General features: G+C 40.8%; 1 protein-coding gene across 1 annotated transcript in view; it reads right to left on the bottom strand.

Annotated features, from left to right (window-relative positions):
* LOC121527357 (contactin-associated protein-like 2) overlaps nucleotides 1-16,019 on the bottom strand; it is a 282,121-nt gene that overhangs the window by 83,668 nt on the left and 182,434 nt on the right. Inside the window, exons 11-15 of the mRNA XM_041814293.1 lie at nucleotides 14,649-14,811; nucleotides 11,548-11,654; nucleotides 6,921-7,040; nucleotides 5,394-5,509; nucleotides 4,597-4,681 (exon numbers count right to left, since the gene is read on the bottom strand). Coding sequence (XP_041670227.1) covers nucleotides 4,597-4,681; nucleotides 5,394-5,509; nucleotides 6,921-7,040; nucleotides 11,548-11,654; nucleotides 14,649-14,811 — 591 coding nt within the window. The remainder of the gene's footprint in view (nucleotides 1-4,596; nucleotides 4,682-5,393; nucleotides 5,510-6,920; nucleotides 7,041-11,547; nucleotides 11,655-14,648; nucleotides 14,812-16,019) is intronic.

The raw sequence follows: 16,019 nt of genomic DNA, 5'->3' as shown, positions 1-16,019 counted from the left end.
GGCATGTGTGAGGGTAGAATGGGCCGTGAGATTGATAGACAGATTGGTGAAGCATATTGCAGACGTTGTACTGGATCATTGTGGTGAAGAGGGAGTTGAGCCAGGAAAACAAAGCTCTACCAGTCGATCATCATTCCAACCCTTTCACCTTTCACCCGGGAGGGTGACTGGGCTCAGCCTTAGAGATGGGGTGAGGAGCTCGGACACCTGGAGGGACCACGAAGTACGGGTACTGCTCCTTAGTCTCGAAAGGAGTGGGATGACGTAAATTAGATATCTGGTTGGGATGACTCCTCCCAGAACTTGCTGGACAGAACATCTCTGAGTCTCCAAGGAAGAGCTGAAACATGTTGAGAGGGATGACTGGGTGGGCTTTTTAGCCTGTGGCCACTGTGACCCTGCCTCAGATAAGCAGAAGAAAATGGATAGATGGATGGATGAATGGAGGGCTGGATGGATGCTTCCCTTTAGCAAAGCTTTTCCCTCCAATACAGAAAGGCTGTTGAAAGTTCCAGCCTAGTTCGTTTGTTAAATCACTGTGCTATAAAAAAATATTCCTTCTCACATGAGCCTCAAACGCCTTGTACCAACTAAATGAACAACTTCTACTCCTCTGTGCCTGCCCAAAAAGTGGAAGCTGCCTGCAACCTTGAAGGGAGACGGACTCTCATCAGTGCATTTCAAGCAGAAAAAGATAATTTAGCATTAATTAGCATCTTGTCCATGGGGAATCAAAGGAACGGAAAGAGAGAGGCAGGCACCGAGTCAATGGAGTGAGAGACAAAGACAGTTTCTGCCTGAGGACCTCAGTTGTCTAGCCATATATTAGCTCTTGTTCTCTTTGGGCCCCCCGACTTGTTTCTTGCCTCCAGTTCACAAGTTAATGACCCTGTAAGCAGAACATTAAGCGGGTAATGAAAGACATGGCATATTTGAGTGGGGTGTGAACACAATAGGATAATAAAAAAGGAAATGCATGAAATATAAAGAGATATCCAGTATTGAGATGGCATAATCACTGAGTCAGGTCCTGAGTCAGCATTTTTTCATCATGATGACATGAAAAACAAACATTGGACATTTTCACACCTTTATAGGCAAAGCAGTTATCTGTTGTCTGTTTTTTTTCATATGGATGAAATAGAATAAAGTGAAAGAGTTAGTAAAGGTTAACCATAAACCTAAAAAACAAATAAAAAGAAATTATGAACATGCTGAAGCCAGACCTGAAAATAAAGTCATTACCGTCCAGTCCAAGGTGTATTTTTTTTGTACAAGAGTGTGTGTTCATGCGCCTGTGTAGTTCGACACAGCCATTGGCTTGCTATGACTTTTGTGGCAATGACTGAGACCAGAAACACCTGAGGATTGGACTGTAACACTGCCATGCATACACACAGCCTCATTATCCTGAAATACACTCATATTTCTTCTCTGACCACCCCAGCTTCTCTCCTCTCTACCTGCTTCAAACGCTTCCCTCCTTTGGCTCTTTTCACAAAGACCTCTGACTGAACCGTTGTCATGGATTTAATGGATGGGGTGTGATCTTGAAATAAAAGATCAAATTAACTCTATCAATGACTGAACAGAGACTAAACTGTGATGATTGACTTTATGGTGTTACCCCGGATCAGCTAGTCAAAGATCCCTCTGCAGACTAAGGCCAGCCACACACTAGACGATTTTTTAATCTGAAACTATTTTTTTGTGAGAGACCACAGACTTCAGAACAATTTCCAAAGATGTTTCATCCTTAATCCTCTGAACACACACACTAGATGACTCAGCCAGACTGTCAGATCACTGGAGACCACACACCTGCCAACCTGCCTACGACCTTGCGTGATCACGTGACTTCAGAAAAAAAAAAAAAAACACGGATGTCTGTCGATATCGTCTTGCTGTCTCTCCACAACAGGCTGTCCTGGCATGCGTTACAGGCGAAGCAAAAATCATAAAACAAGGGAAAGACTCGGGATGAAATCATGGCTGAAATTAAGTTAAAGTTGTGTTCATGGTTGTGAGCGGTGAAAGTACATATGATCTGGCTGTGACGCTACCCGGTCTGCTTGCTCTCATTGGTTGTTGTGGGTACTCCATCAGCGGCACTACAACCTAGAGTCGTAAATATCAAACGTGTTTGATTCCCGGTCTTGGTGCACATTTGGTGCATGTCCTCCCCCTCTCTCTTGTCCCATTGCGGTCTCTCTGCAGCTGTCTTATCAAATAAAGAGAAAAAGCCCCAAATTGTTTTCTTTGAAATGTACGTCTGCACAACAGCTGTGTGCAACTATGAGAGTCCCCAGTTTCTGGCATCATTATTTTCGGGGTCACAGGCTGAAAAGCTACAAAACCTCTGGTGTAGAGGGCTGCATTGGGAGCGAGATCCTACAGGTCCAGTGGGACCAATTTTGCAGGAGCGAGCAGTTTTGACATTGCATCATTGGACAACAAGTTTGCTTCAAGTCCCAGAACATCAATTTTTCCCATGATGGAACTTAAAAAATGATGTGGAAAAGAGGATTTAAAATATTCTTTCACAACAAAAACAGAAATGCCAGCCTGTAAGTGAAAAAGCAGGAGACAGAGCCAGAAAATGACTGGACTTTGGTGAAACACGCCCACAGGGAAACATATTTGGATGAGATGATACACCTGCTCCATGAGCCCTGATCACTGTGCAATAATAAACATGTCAGAATCTGAGTTTGTCTCTGCACAACCAAATAGTGCGAAGCTGTTTTAAAGTGCTACAATAAAGTGAGGGCATTCAAACTTTGTAAATAAGTCAGAAGGCACAGCTTCAATGCTCCCATTGTTGTGCGCACCACACAATAACAGGGGCACCAGTGTGTGGAGACATTGAGCCGTAAGGCTTTCCTTTTCATGCAAACTGGCCTTATTGCATTAGCCATCTAATGACGAGGATGGTAATAGCATAGAATTGATAAAGATTTGTCTACTGTCTGTGAGAGCTAAGAGAAGAGCTCACACTGCAATTTTTATGATGCACAAACTTTCCAGAGATCAGGAAACAATTCTGCCTCTATTTTAATATTAAATAAATAATGTGTAAATAAGGTCAGTATTACTTTGAAATGACCATTACTGAGTTGTAACCGAGAGTTAAATCAGTGTGTGGCTCCCAGCTGCCCTTTTATTCATGTGTGGCACCTCTGGCCTCTAACACCAAGCTTTGACAGACTGAGTAAATGAGTAAAACAAGTGAGCCTTCTTCCTTACGCCCGTTTCAGACTGGTAGCGTGTTTTGCTGCTTGCTTGTGCCACGCGTTTCAGCTCTGGTTCCTGCCGTTGCGGCTTTCACAATGGGCGCAAGTTTTCTGCGTGTCACCCTGCTCTCAAAGCCCTGTCCTTCTTCATAAGTTTTACCTCAATAAACCCCCCTAAAAGCGACTTGATTCAGTGTACAGTGGAAGTCTGTCAGGAACTATTCAAAATAAAAGTATTCTGTACAAGTGAACAGAGTTTCTCTATAGAAATGCTAAACCGGGCTTTTATGTTGAAAAGCACAAACCAGAAAAGCATTCATACGGTGTCTATCTTTCCTGTGACATATTCAATCAGTGTGGAGACATAAAGCTTCACTAATAGTTGCTCTTTAGAGAACAACTTTATCAAACAGGTGCATTTAAGCTTGTGGCCTTCCTCAGGGTTATCAAGAAACACATTGTAAACGTATTCTATGTGCATATTTGCCACAACGATGTAAATATGGCTCTCCATTTATCATTTTCCTGTTGAATATGGTCCACACACACGGTGTACATAAAAGATAGGCGAGACTTTGAATCTGTCAACTCTCTGCGCCTGAGCCGGGCGTATCAGCCGTGCAAGACGCAGTGCACATGCAGTCAGTCTGAAAGCCCTGACTTGTTAACATGCAATCAAACTGAAAATCCACGTGTGTCGCGGTCGAGATGCACACGTCATGCTCCCAGTCTGAAACGGGCTTTAGTCTTCTCTGCTGCATAAAAACTCTTCTAAAACCCACTGAACTCTACTAAACCCAGCCAAAACACAAATCAAACAAACCTAATCCAGAGCAAACTTAACCAACTCAACCATCACACAGGCCAGGATATCTAATTCAAACCACACTGACAGAAAAATAACACAGTTTGCTTTATTCAAGCACATAAAAGCCAGAAGGACAAAGAAAAATGGAATCTAATGGTAATAAGTTATCCATGGTACTCTACTCAGAATGAGCCCAGCAGCTCATTTTCATGGTCAAATTGCAGAATCTGGCAATGTGGGTCCAGACAAGAGCATTTTAAGTGGTACTGTCCACAGATAAACTGTTCCTGCTAGATCAAGAGGCAGAATAAAATCATTGGCAGGAATCTACCTGTAATTATTCTCCCAAAACATATATCTGCAAGTAAATCTAATATTTTGGGTTATTCATGCCCATACCATTTCTCTCTCCTCTTTAGAGCAGGAGATGGGAAGAGAGCGTTGTTAAAATGAATTTCCATCAAATCCTGACTGTGTGGCAGAAAGAACATCCTGCCTGTCTCAGTGTTGGTTTAAAAGTCAGTGTTGAATAAAGATGCCACCGTCAGCTCTTACCTGGAGTGTTGAGTAATCTGGACATGCGACAGCTGTAGGCGATTTGCTGCTCGCAGCTTTCTGCACTGTCAGTGATGGCTGTCATCTGAAAACAAGCACACAGGGATGTATGTTTGCTATAGCACTCATTGAGTTAGTTAGGAGGAAAACTAATAATTACACAGTAAATTAAAGCTAATAGCACTCTGTGATTTTTTTATTTGACTTCCTGTCATTCAGAGGGTTGATAATTTAGGATGGAACATGAAGAAGCCATTTATGTCATGTTATACGAGATTCTTGCTCACAATAGTGGCAAATATTCATATGCTGTCAGACTCTGCCCCTGACTCCGCCCGTCTCAGGAAATGGGTGTCGCTTAATGGATGTGACTCTCCTTAGACTCCTCTCAGCTTGCAGCTGAAAGGAGGATCAGGAGAGGTGGGCCAACTGAACCTGGGGGCAGGGCTAACTCCCCTCATGACATCATGAGGAGGGAAATCTAAGAACGGTGTGTTTCAGCACATACAATATTTTCTAAAGATGTGTTGGGGGGGGGGGTTGCCTGGAAAAAAGAAACTGTGCCAAAAAAACTATAATGAACTGAAGATTTCTAAAGGTTCTTACTTATATATCTTGGAAAAACACAGCTTGTTTTCCAGTGATAGTCTACTCATTACTCAAGTAACCTACATTACACATTATTGTGGGAAATGGAGTTCTCCTAGGGTTTTTTTGTAATGATGTACCGCCCTCTGAAACCATTGGTATAAGTGTTGAACATTATGGCAGCTGGTGTGTCAGTGATGGTGTGTTACCTGATCCATGGACGCGCTGTAGTTCACACGCAGGACGGTCCGTCTCTCTCTACTGGAGCCAGTCACTGTGGTCTGAGGGGGCAGGTTGTTCATCACTGTTGTCCACACTTTGTCCTCTAGACAAACAAACATATCAATATATGATAATATGAGCCTAAGTTTACATGCAATGCCATAAAGTAGACTCTACTCAATGCTCATTAATTGACATACAAAAACATACAAAAAAAACATACACGCCATATGTTAGCAGTTATTAGGAATGGGCAGTAATATGGTAATACTGTATCCCAGGGTATCCCAGTACTGCTTTAATTACCATCATGAAGACGGTGCTGCGTAATGAGTGCATGTGTATAATAGATGTCTGGAGAATGTGTGCCTCTTTTTAGCAGCAGCACTGTTTGTGTAAGGATAACAGTTATGACAGAACTGAAAATAGTAACTCTTGAAAATCTGTGAAAAGGTGGGTTTCCTCTGGCAAGAACAAAGCATAGGGTCAACCTCATAGCAGGGCAATGGATGCTGATAAAGAAAATGCACTTTGCATCCTACAGGGACTTAAAAGTCACAGCTAGGACCACAAACTCAGTGGATAACTTCACTCATGGTGCACATGTGTCTTAAAAAAAAAAACAAAACAAAACAAAAAAAAAAAAAAAACAAAACGAAAGAAACATGAGCAAAAGGATCCCAGCAGTCATCACTATACAACAGGCAACATCCAAATATAGCAAAGCTCATATAAAACACATCTAAACCCTCATGGTAGGTGGAGTCTAGATGAACTGACTCTTTACAGAGATACTGAAACTGGTTGATCAACACTTCAAATTACTCTAACACTGAAGAACATTTCACTCAGAATTTGGAGTGAAAATTTTGGAGTGTAAACAGCATTATGGATACCACCCATCCTAGTTGCCATGTCACTGAAGCTCTTTCTGTGTTATCTTTAGGGTCTGCAGGATCTAGTAAACACTTCTGTCCTGCTATAGCATGAACCAGTCACTCAGACATCAACCTTTTCATTCAACCTGTCACTCAGGGAATCAGTGTGCAAATTTCAGCTCTCTGAATAATGTGTGTGTATCATAGAGAGAGAAATTCTTCACATTTTTGTGTGACAGAGTGCTATTCAGCGTGACTAAGGGGCCAGCCGGTGGAGTGCAGTGACATTTCATTAAAAGTCTCGCCACACTATCGAGTTATTCCACGCTCCACATGTGCGTGTCTGTAGAGAGGAGTGTCACTCAGATGGTTGGAGCACTCTCAGGTTTGCATTACAGGTCCGTTTCAGTACGGTTTGTGTGTGAAACTAGGTGTGTGTGTGAGGCAGGTGAGTTAAATGCCTGTTGCCATGGAAACCCCTGGTATGTCAGGTTAAGATTGTGTTGTCTGAGGTCAAGAAGGAGGAGGGTTGGACTTTTCTTCTCTCACAGGTCACTGAGGTTAGATGGAGAGGAACACACACAAACACACAACATAAAGGCATAGAAGAGCTATTTCCTCTCCGACCACACACACCTGTCATGTTGCAGCTGACTTTAAAGGGGCCGAGGGGTCCGCTGCCATCAGGGTCGATCCAGAAGGTGTCAGATGACCTCCCCATGTGCTTGTAGGCTTCACAGGATGGTTCATAGATAGCTGAGGAAAGGGAAAGAGAAAAATAAAAGCCATGCAAAAATGAGCAGTAGAAGGACAAAATAAGAACTATTTTCTCTTAGAAAGCTTATTGACAGACAATTATTAATGCTGCAAGTTTCAGGGACCACATCAAAAGTCGGAGTTAATAATCGCCCATGAAACCGACTCATTTAAATACTTTAGGCCAGACTGTGAGAGGGCTGATGGTTTTTTCCACCCCTGATCAGGGTCAGTTCCCAGCAAATCACAGCATACAGACAAAGAGTCTCATCTTCTTGAACAAACTGTACGGTCAGTAGTACTTTAGACAAGTGGTTCTCACCTGGTGGGTCAGGACCCAAAATGGATTGCAAAGGTGTTTGCAGTGGGTCGGGAATGTGTTCCAGGAAAAAAATGGTGGTAACAAGTCTATAATGTACAAAAACCCAAAGAAGACACACATCCATGCATTTATTGCAGGTTTTCCTATGAGGACCAGCATTTTTCAGCCTTTTTCTCAAGCGTTCAACTTATTTATCTCTTTTTAGAATAGCTGGATTTCCCAAGACAATCGAAAAATTCCAGAGAAATTGTCAAATTTTCATGCGTTCCTAGGAAAAATGGAGTGAAATCAAATGTATGCATGCATGTTCTGCAGCAATGATGGTCTTTTCAAACAATTCTTCTATCCTGTCTCTTTGTTAAATCTGTTTTTGCTCTATCTAGTCCAAACAGTAACCTTTTATCTAAATAAATAGGGGAGACTGGGGACAGTTGCAACAAGGGACGGTTGCAACAAGCCTTATTTCTCCAATCAGAAACATGCTAGAGTGATGACACTCACACCGCACATGCTCAGTTGGACCCTCTTCCCACCAAGAAGAGAGAGGCCATATTGAACATCTGGTCCTGCTTGCATCAAGACAAAGTTGTTTTGGGGGTGTGAAAGTAGCTTTTTTTATGAGTTGTATTTTTTTTCTTACTGTCCTGATCTTTTGTATGAATTAATCCAAACTTACCTAGTTTTAGTCATTGTTTTGTTGAGTATTCAGTGATATGGTTAGCATGTGTCAATGTCAGTCTGGCTAGCTAGCTCATGATGTTTTGTCATGGCTGATACCATGGGGACGGTTGCAACTGTCCCCATGCTACTTAGGCTAGTCATATCAAAACAGACCACACAACAGTATTTTTGAAAATTTTTAGTTCAAAATAGGCACAAATAATATATTTCAGCAGAATTGTTCTGGAATCTGCAGAATTGTTGGGGAGAGTCAAGTGTTGCTCTCTTATTTTGTAATTATCTATGTGCCTTTAACAAAACTTAAAATCAAAGTTCATATTCACTGGAGTTTTCAAAAATCAGCTTCGACAACAGCTTTGGTAAGATCTGCATATTGACTCAAGGTAGGCCTATGTTCTACACAAAACAAAACTTATTGAATATATTACACTTTAATATTGTAGGAATACTGTGCTTATTGAGACAAAAAGCAGAACTTAATTAGTGAAATTTAATGTTTTTTTTAATATGTTGCAACTGTCCCTGATCCGTGTTGCAACTTTCCCCAGGTCTGGGGTCAGTTGCAACATCTGAATTCCTCTATTCAAATAGATATTGTGATTGATATGCCATATGTAGCCATCTTTAAATGATATGGGGAATTACCAGACACATGTAAGTTTAATATGTAAAGATTTGGTGTGCCTAGTCCAAATAGTCTCTGAGTAACTGAGAGTAAAAAGTGTTGCGATTATCCAGAGTTTCCCCTACATTTGAGCAGTTGAACATTTTGAAGAATATGTGTCATGATTCTGATGAGGAGGTGTTGGTGGGTACTGATGCCGATCAGTAGAGAAACACCAAGACAGTTGGCCACTCTCACAGACCATTCATCTGAGAAGCTGTTTATCCCAGAATGGAAATACATGCAAAACCTTCAGAGATTGGATTAACTTCTGCTAAGGGATAGAGTAAGGGTTAAGGTTAGGATACCAAACATTTAACATTAAAACCGTTTCATTTATGTTTAATAAAGCCAATTATCACTCTGCTTACAGAAAAAAAAACATTGTCCTCATAATAACATTCTAAGGCAGCAAGTGTCGCTTAGATTTTTTGCCATCAGCAATGTTGATTTTGACAGCAATATGTCATTTTAGTCTGTCTCAGTCTTTAGATTGAATGCCTTTTAGTTTGAGTAACATTTTAGGTGTTTATACCCTTCATAGTCTTAGTCTATAAAAAGTCCTCACATTTTAATCTTTACTTTTAGTCCAAGCATTTACTCCTTTGCCTGAATCTGGTTCTAAATCATGATAGTGTGTACACTCTGCCAAACCTGAGATCCCTGCTTTCTACAGCTGAAAGGCAGAAGAGATACAGATGCATTGTATTTTGACACAGTGTAGAAATATCTGCTATGTCCCAATTCAGGGGCTGCATCTTTAGAAGGGTGCATGTGAAGACATGTACATCACAGTTACACATCAAAGGCCGAATGTCTGACAAAAACTAAATAACATTTTAGTCAAGTTTTAATCCTCAAAGATCTATTTTGTCTTGTTTTAGTCTAGTCCTTCTCATGGAAAAAAGACCGTCAGTCATTTTTAGTCATGGTTTTAGTTAGCAAAACTAACACTAGCTGTTAGCTGTGCAAGCTACGTAGATAAAGGCACCATGTATCTAATGTAGCTATATAGTTAAGGTGGCTAAAGCCGTTTTTACAAAGCAGCAACAAAAGCTACATCATTTAAGCAGCTACGTTAACTTTGCTACATTTGCATAGGCTAACATTGCTAACTTTCCCATAGATAACTGAGTTATTAAGCTAACATAGCTCAAGCTAAGCTCACCAAGCAGCTATGTAAGGGATGTAGATACGTCATCTACATACCTACATTAGCTTTAGCTACATTTGCTAAAGCTTACATAGCTGAATTAGCTTCGTAGGCTTATGCAGTACCATAAATTACACAAATAGCATAGCTATTTTAGCTTATGCTAATACAAACCTACTGTTTGTGAAACAACTACTTAAATGGGTCTACACATAATTTAATCCCCAGTTAGACCTCTGATCATTCTCTCTAGCTTATTTATGAAATGTTTCTCAATCTGGAAAATTTGCAATGTGGGTATTTGATAAATGTCACAGCCAGATTTTGTTTTTTGTTTAAGGTCGATTTAAAAAAAAATCTAAAACTGGAAATACGTTCTACCGGCAAATTATGCACTTCCTTTCTGAGATGAATGGCTTTGGAGAGTGACCATCAGAGATGTACGGTCAGCAGCAAGATCCTCATAGACAGCTAAAAACAAGCAAGATCTTCTCTTAACTTTCAGTGTTACTCCACCAGAGGGTCGTTTTCCTGCCAGAATTCTACATCCTTCGGTGCATTGTTTGATGTCACAGACCAAAGATGAATAAAATTACATCACTTCATGATGGATCTAAAAAAGCAAATCAGTTACCAAAGTTGTCTTTTTTTACTGCTTTCCAGAATGGCAATTTCATGTTGTTTCTATTTTCCTTTCAGAACCTGTCAAGAAGTGCAGTCTTGTCCCTATACTTTTCGGCAATCTATTTAATGATGTCTTGATGTTGAGCTTGTGTTGATGCTGTGGCAGACAGAGACAGGAGTGGGAGAGGAATTAGTCTTTCAGGAGAGGGAGTGAAAGTTTCTTCTCAGAGGCTTGACACAGAGTTAAGAATAAAGCAATTCACCAGTTCCCTCTCCTTCAGTCTTCAGTTTGAAGTCTTCTCTGACCTCTTGATTATTGGTCTTTTCCTCTGTGACACCCCTCTGCTCATCCTGGAGTTTACCGATTCATTGGCTGTCTAACAGGACGTGCTTGTTTCAGTGAAACAGCAGCTGTGAGGAGTTGACCCCGCTGAACTATCTCACACTGATCTTCAGAGAAATAAACAGAGCATCATGTTAAGGCACTACTTTTGATTCAGAGCCACTGGTCAGGGGCTGTAACAGAATGGAAGCAATAAAACTGTGTTTTTATAAGATGTCTTCATAGCAAAAAATAACAGGATGATTCTAGGACAAGGTCAACAGAGAAAATAAAAAAAGTAATTTTCAACCAATTTCTCTGAAGCCAAAAACTTTTCAGATAGAATAACTAAGCACCCTAAACTGTGATAAAAGTTATTTCTTTAGCAGATAAATTACTGAGATGTATACTGAGTACAACCATTCAGCTAGAAAAGAACAGATTGATTTTGGGCCATATGTAAACAGCCCTAGTGCACAGAGATGCCATTGACTCTTTAACACAGACAGGAATGTGTTTAACTCATCTTTTAAGAAAAGCTACCTAGGGTCATGGACAGATTATCATGACCATAGGCCCTTGGCACAAACTCACCATGGAAATGTGTTTCATCCACTATTTATACCCTCTATCACTTTCATGATAATATTTCCAATCATAAGCTAAAAAGAGGACCCTAATTTAAATATGCTTGTCATTGAGGTTCTTTTGGTTGCCAGCTGTAAACTCTCACTGACTCACATGTGTGACAGGTGGCGCCCGTGTATCCTGTCCCATCACAGGTACAGCTGAAACTGTCCCACGTCTGTTTACAGTGGCCGCCATGTTCACAATGATTAGGCATACATCTGTAGAGAGAGAAATAGGGAGATAATTTATAAATGCATGGAAATGACAACATTTTAGCTGAAGGTGGGTGATTACTCACACTGAATGTACAGTTTTACTGTACTTTTGTTCATCCAGAGACCTCTTAAACCTAAAAAATGTATTTAAAACCGAATGACTGTATCAATCTTAAACAAAACTGGTAAATCTAAGTGTGGGACAGAATAAAAGAACCAAAATGTTGCCTTTTTAAATGGTGCTACATTTTTAAGGAGCATGCTCATGTGTGATGAGCAGCAGAGCTAAGTATGTGGGTCGCACCCATGAAAAATCTACAGAATCTTCTCTGCCAACGCCAAACAGCTAATTCTGCTGTTGCTGTTGACTCTTGGTTTGAGCCTCTGGTACCCCCAGGTGCTGACTGTTAGGACCTGATGTTGCATAGATTTCAAAAGCAGGATATTTGACTGTTTCAAGGCCAGAAAATGCAAAACTTTAATCTTGATATTCAGAGTGCAGGTTTTATAACTGACCTGGAGTTAGAAGTGCAGAGAAAGTAAAACAGAAAATCTGTGTACAAAAACAAAGCCGTTGTGGAATCAGTGTTTTCCTTGTAGAAAAATGAATAGCAACTCAAATCCTGAACACGTCAAACACACACACTAAGAAACTCACAGACATGTACTCATGCAAAAGTAATTTGATTAAAGTATTAGTGTGTCCTTATTCGAATGAATCAAAGTGATGTTGAGAGGAAATCAAGCTGGATGAAAAACAAACAGTGGAGCTACAGGGGTTTTTCGAAATGCTCCTCTGTAGACATGAAGGGAGATGGGCAGTTTAGATGCTCAGAGATGTTTCATCTCTGAAGAGAGATAGCAATCTCTCTGTTTTTATACCAAAAGTTAATAATGAGCTGATTTGGCCTTTTCATAAAATACAGGACTAGTTTACTGAGAGGGAAAGTCTTCAATAGTAAAAAAAAAATAGTTATGCATTTCCATCCGTGCAATTATGTTTGTTTTCCAGTTTTGCCTTTTTTTTTTGCATGGAGCTAGGCAGTAATGTACATGTACAGTAATGTAACCTATAATGAAGGACAGGCACAGCTACAGGAATATTACATTTAGAGATTTAGAGAGGATCATCCAATTCTCTCCAATGCATTTTTCTGACTTTGTTGATTTGTTAAGACAGGAAACCTTCAGAAACACCATTACACAACAACCTAGCTGAAATCTCAACAAAGGCAGTCCTTTACTGGTACAGAAAAAGTTGAAGGATGAAGCTGAATGCTTTTTATGATATCAAAGAAAATGAAATTTACCACTGTGTCTGAATTAAATAGCACTGCAAGAGGCTGAAATTCCTCCAGAACACGTTTGGAGCTTCGGGAGGCTGTAGATAAAATTCAATACAACAAAAAGCAACGATCCACAAGCACTATCCATCCACTTTCTATACCGCTTATCCTGTTCCAGGGTGGCTGGAGCCTATCCCAGATGTCATTGGGCGAGAGGTGGGGTACACCCTGGGCTAGTCGCCAGTCAATCACAGGGCTGACATATAGAGACAGACCAGGCACGCTCACACTCACACCTACGGCCAATTTTGGAGTTACCAATTAATCTAACGAGCATGTTTTTGGTTGTGGGAGGAAGCCGGAGTACCCGGAGAGAACTCACGCATGCACGGGGAGAACATGCAAACTCCGCACAGAAAGGCCTTTACTGGGAAGCAAACGAGGGATCTTCTTGCTGTGAGGCAACAGCGATAACCCCTGCACCGCTGTGCATCCCCACAAGCACTACCATTCTGCATTGTGAATGGTGATGTGGTGGGCTGCTGCAAAAATCAAACCAAGCCAGGAAAGAGTTGAACAACTGCATGCTTACAGCAACTTTATTCCAACAAATCTCACTTCACAGAGACTTTAATGCTTCCAGAGTTCTAACTGTATACGCTGAAACATTAAAGTTGTCCAATTTTAAAAAGTAACCTTTAAACATGTCTACTTGGTTATTCTTAAGATGCCAAACTAAAATGAACAAGCATGCCAGACCTCTCCTGAATTTAGGACACAATGGATCTACATCCAACAGTCATCTCCTCCAAAGTCAGGTTTTCAATGAGGTAAAGTGATATCGATAAACCTGACCTTAAAACAAATGGTTAAGGTCAGGGGAAATGCTCTTCCAGTCAGCACAAGGTCGACTCCAAACTGTAGCTTCCTGGTCTTGTTTGCCTTAATAGAGAAAGCCATGTAATACCTAATCATTGCTGAGATCTGCTTTATAGGGCTGAAACCTACTTAACTCTTCAACCCGGGATACGGCTTTATTCTTGGAGGTTAAACCAGTCAGTGTTTTCTGCATGCTTAGATTGGATTCTATGTCTAAAGGATTAAATAGAGCTTAAAACATGGATGATTTGATATTTCAACTCTCTCTAAATGCTTCCAGTGTGCAGACATGGAGGTGTGCTGGGCAGAATATTCTGCTATCTTAAACTGGCTAAAGACAAATGTTTGTTTTATTTATTTAATTTTTTTTTTCTGATCATGCTGTGTTTTCAGGATGAAATCACCTTGTTTCTTTCACTAGAAATGAAAAATATACTGCTTTAAAAAATGCTGATATAGTTTAATTAACTCCATCAGTTGTATGCATTTATCAGCATGGAAAAAAAAGAAAGCAGCTACACAAACATATTCTTGGGCAGTAAAACACAAAGAGTCATACAGTTCTAGATAATATTACAAAGACTTTGTTTATATCTCAGCTTCTCCAGCTTAGAAAAGCTACCATAAGGGCTACAAAGGGGTGGATAGCATCATTAGAAAGGCAAAGTGGAGGGTTTCAAGAGGGAAAAATGAAGTGGCTAAATTTTACTGTAAAGCATGCCGACATCTTATACCCTGGTAAACTTTTGGGAGGATATGATGGTATTAAAAAATAAATATTGCCCAGTCCTACTGTGTGGATTTGCATGCAACCGGTAATGACGACTCTTACCTGTCTATGATGGCACACATGTCGAGGCTGACGTTCTCAAAAGCTCCCACGGTGCCTTTCTCTACTGCAAGCAAATCAGCTGGTTGGTTGTCCACAAGGATCGCTTGCATGCAGCCCTGAAAGGAACGCTGTGAGGGAGGAAACGGCGTCTGGAGGAAATACCCTGAAAGAAACAAAACCGGTATTTATTATTTTACTTGTATCAACCATCTACAATTCTTTTTGGGCTGAATGAATGCAGCAACTTCTAAATACTTTAAGCTGAAGATAGATGACCTAACAACTAAACAGAATCTGAGAGGGAGTAAAAACAAGGAGATGCTTATGTAAAACTATTAAAGAGCAGTGACAGCAAACATCGATTTAAAACACATCATGGAAACACGACCTTGCATGAAAGCAGCCATCAGACTCAACGCCATCATCCTTGGTGAGGAAATGCCTGCTGCTCGGTTATCATCACTTTTTAAGGCTGTGATCCTTCGTCAACCCTTTTGTCTTAAAGCTTATCCACAAGGCTCATTAGCCTTAATACCTGTGCTAAGGTTGCAATAGACTAAAGGACATGTGGGTGTTACTCTATACAGAGCCTTTATGAGATACAAGAGTCAATGGCCCGTCAGAGGTAGACCCGGCCTTGACTGAGATGAGGACAAGGATAGGACAAGAGTGTGTGTATAAAAGAGTGTGTGAGTGAGAGGAACTCTCTATATAAGTGTATTCTACATGAACGTACACTATATGGACAAAAATATTCAGCCTCTTGACCATTACTCCAACAGGGACTGTGATGACACTGCATTCAAATACATGTACTTTAACAGAGAAATTGTGCCCATTCATGCTGTAGAGCATTCATGAGGCCAGGTCAGATGCTGTATGAGAAGGCCTGACTCACATTCTTCATTCCAGTTCATCCCAAAGGCGCTCGATGGGGTTAGGTCAGGGCCAGTCAAGTTCTTCCACACCAAGCTCATCAATCCATGTCTTTCTAGTTCTTCTTTGTGCTCTGGGGCACAGTCATGCTTGAATAGAAAAGGGTCTTCCTCAAACTGTTGCCACACAGTTGGAAGCATAGCATCGTCCAAAATGTCTTGGTATGCTGAAGCATTAAGATTGGCCTTCACTGGAGATAAGGGGCCTAGCCCAAAGCCTGAAAAACAGTCCCATATGATTATCCCTCCTCCACCAAACTTTACAGCTGGAACAATGCAGGCAGGTAACATTCAGTCCATCTGCCTGCCAAACATAAAGCGTGATTGATCACTCCACAGAGCACTTTTCCACTGCTCCACAGTCTAGTATCGGTGTTCTTTACTCCACTCCATCTGACACTTGGTGTTGGACTTGGTGATGTGAGGCTTGCATGCA

This window comes from Cheilinus undulatus, linkage group 19 (assembly GCF_018320785.1).
Source record: "Cheilinus undulatus linkage group 19, ASM1832078v1, whole genome shotgun sequence".
Lineage (NCBI taxonomy): Eukaryota > Metazoa > Chordata > Actinopteri > Labriformes > Labridae > Cheilinus > Cheilinus undulatus.
Note: the sequence above shows the minus strand (reverse complement) of the source record. Positions and strands in the feature narration are given on the sequence as shown.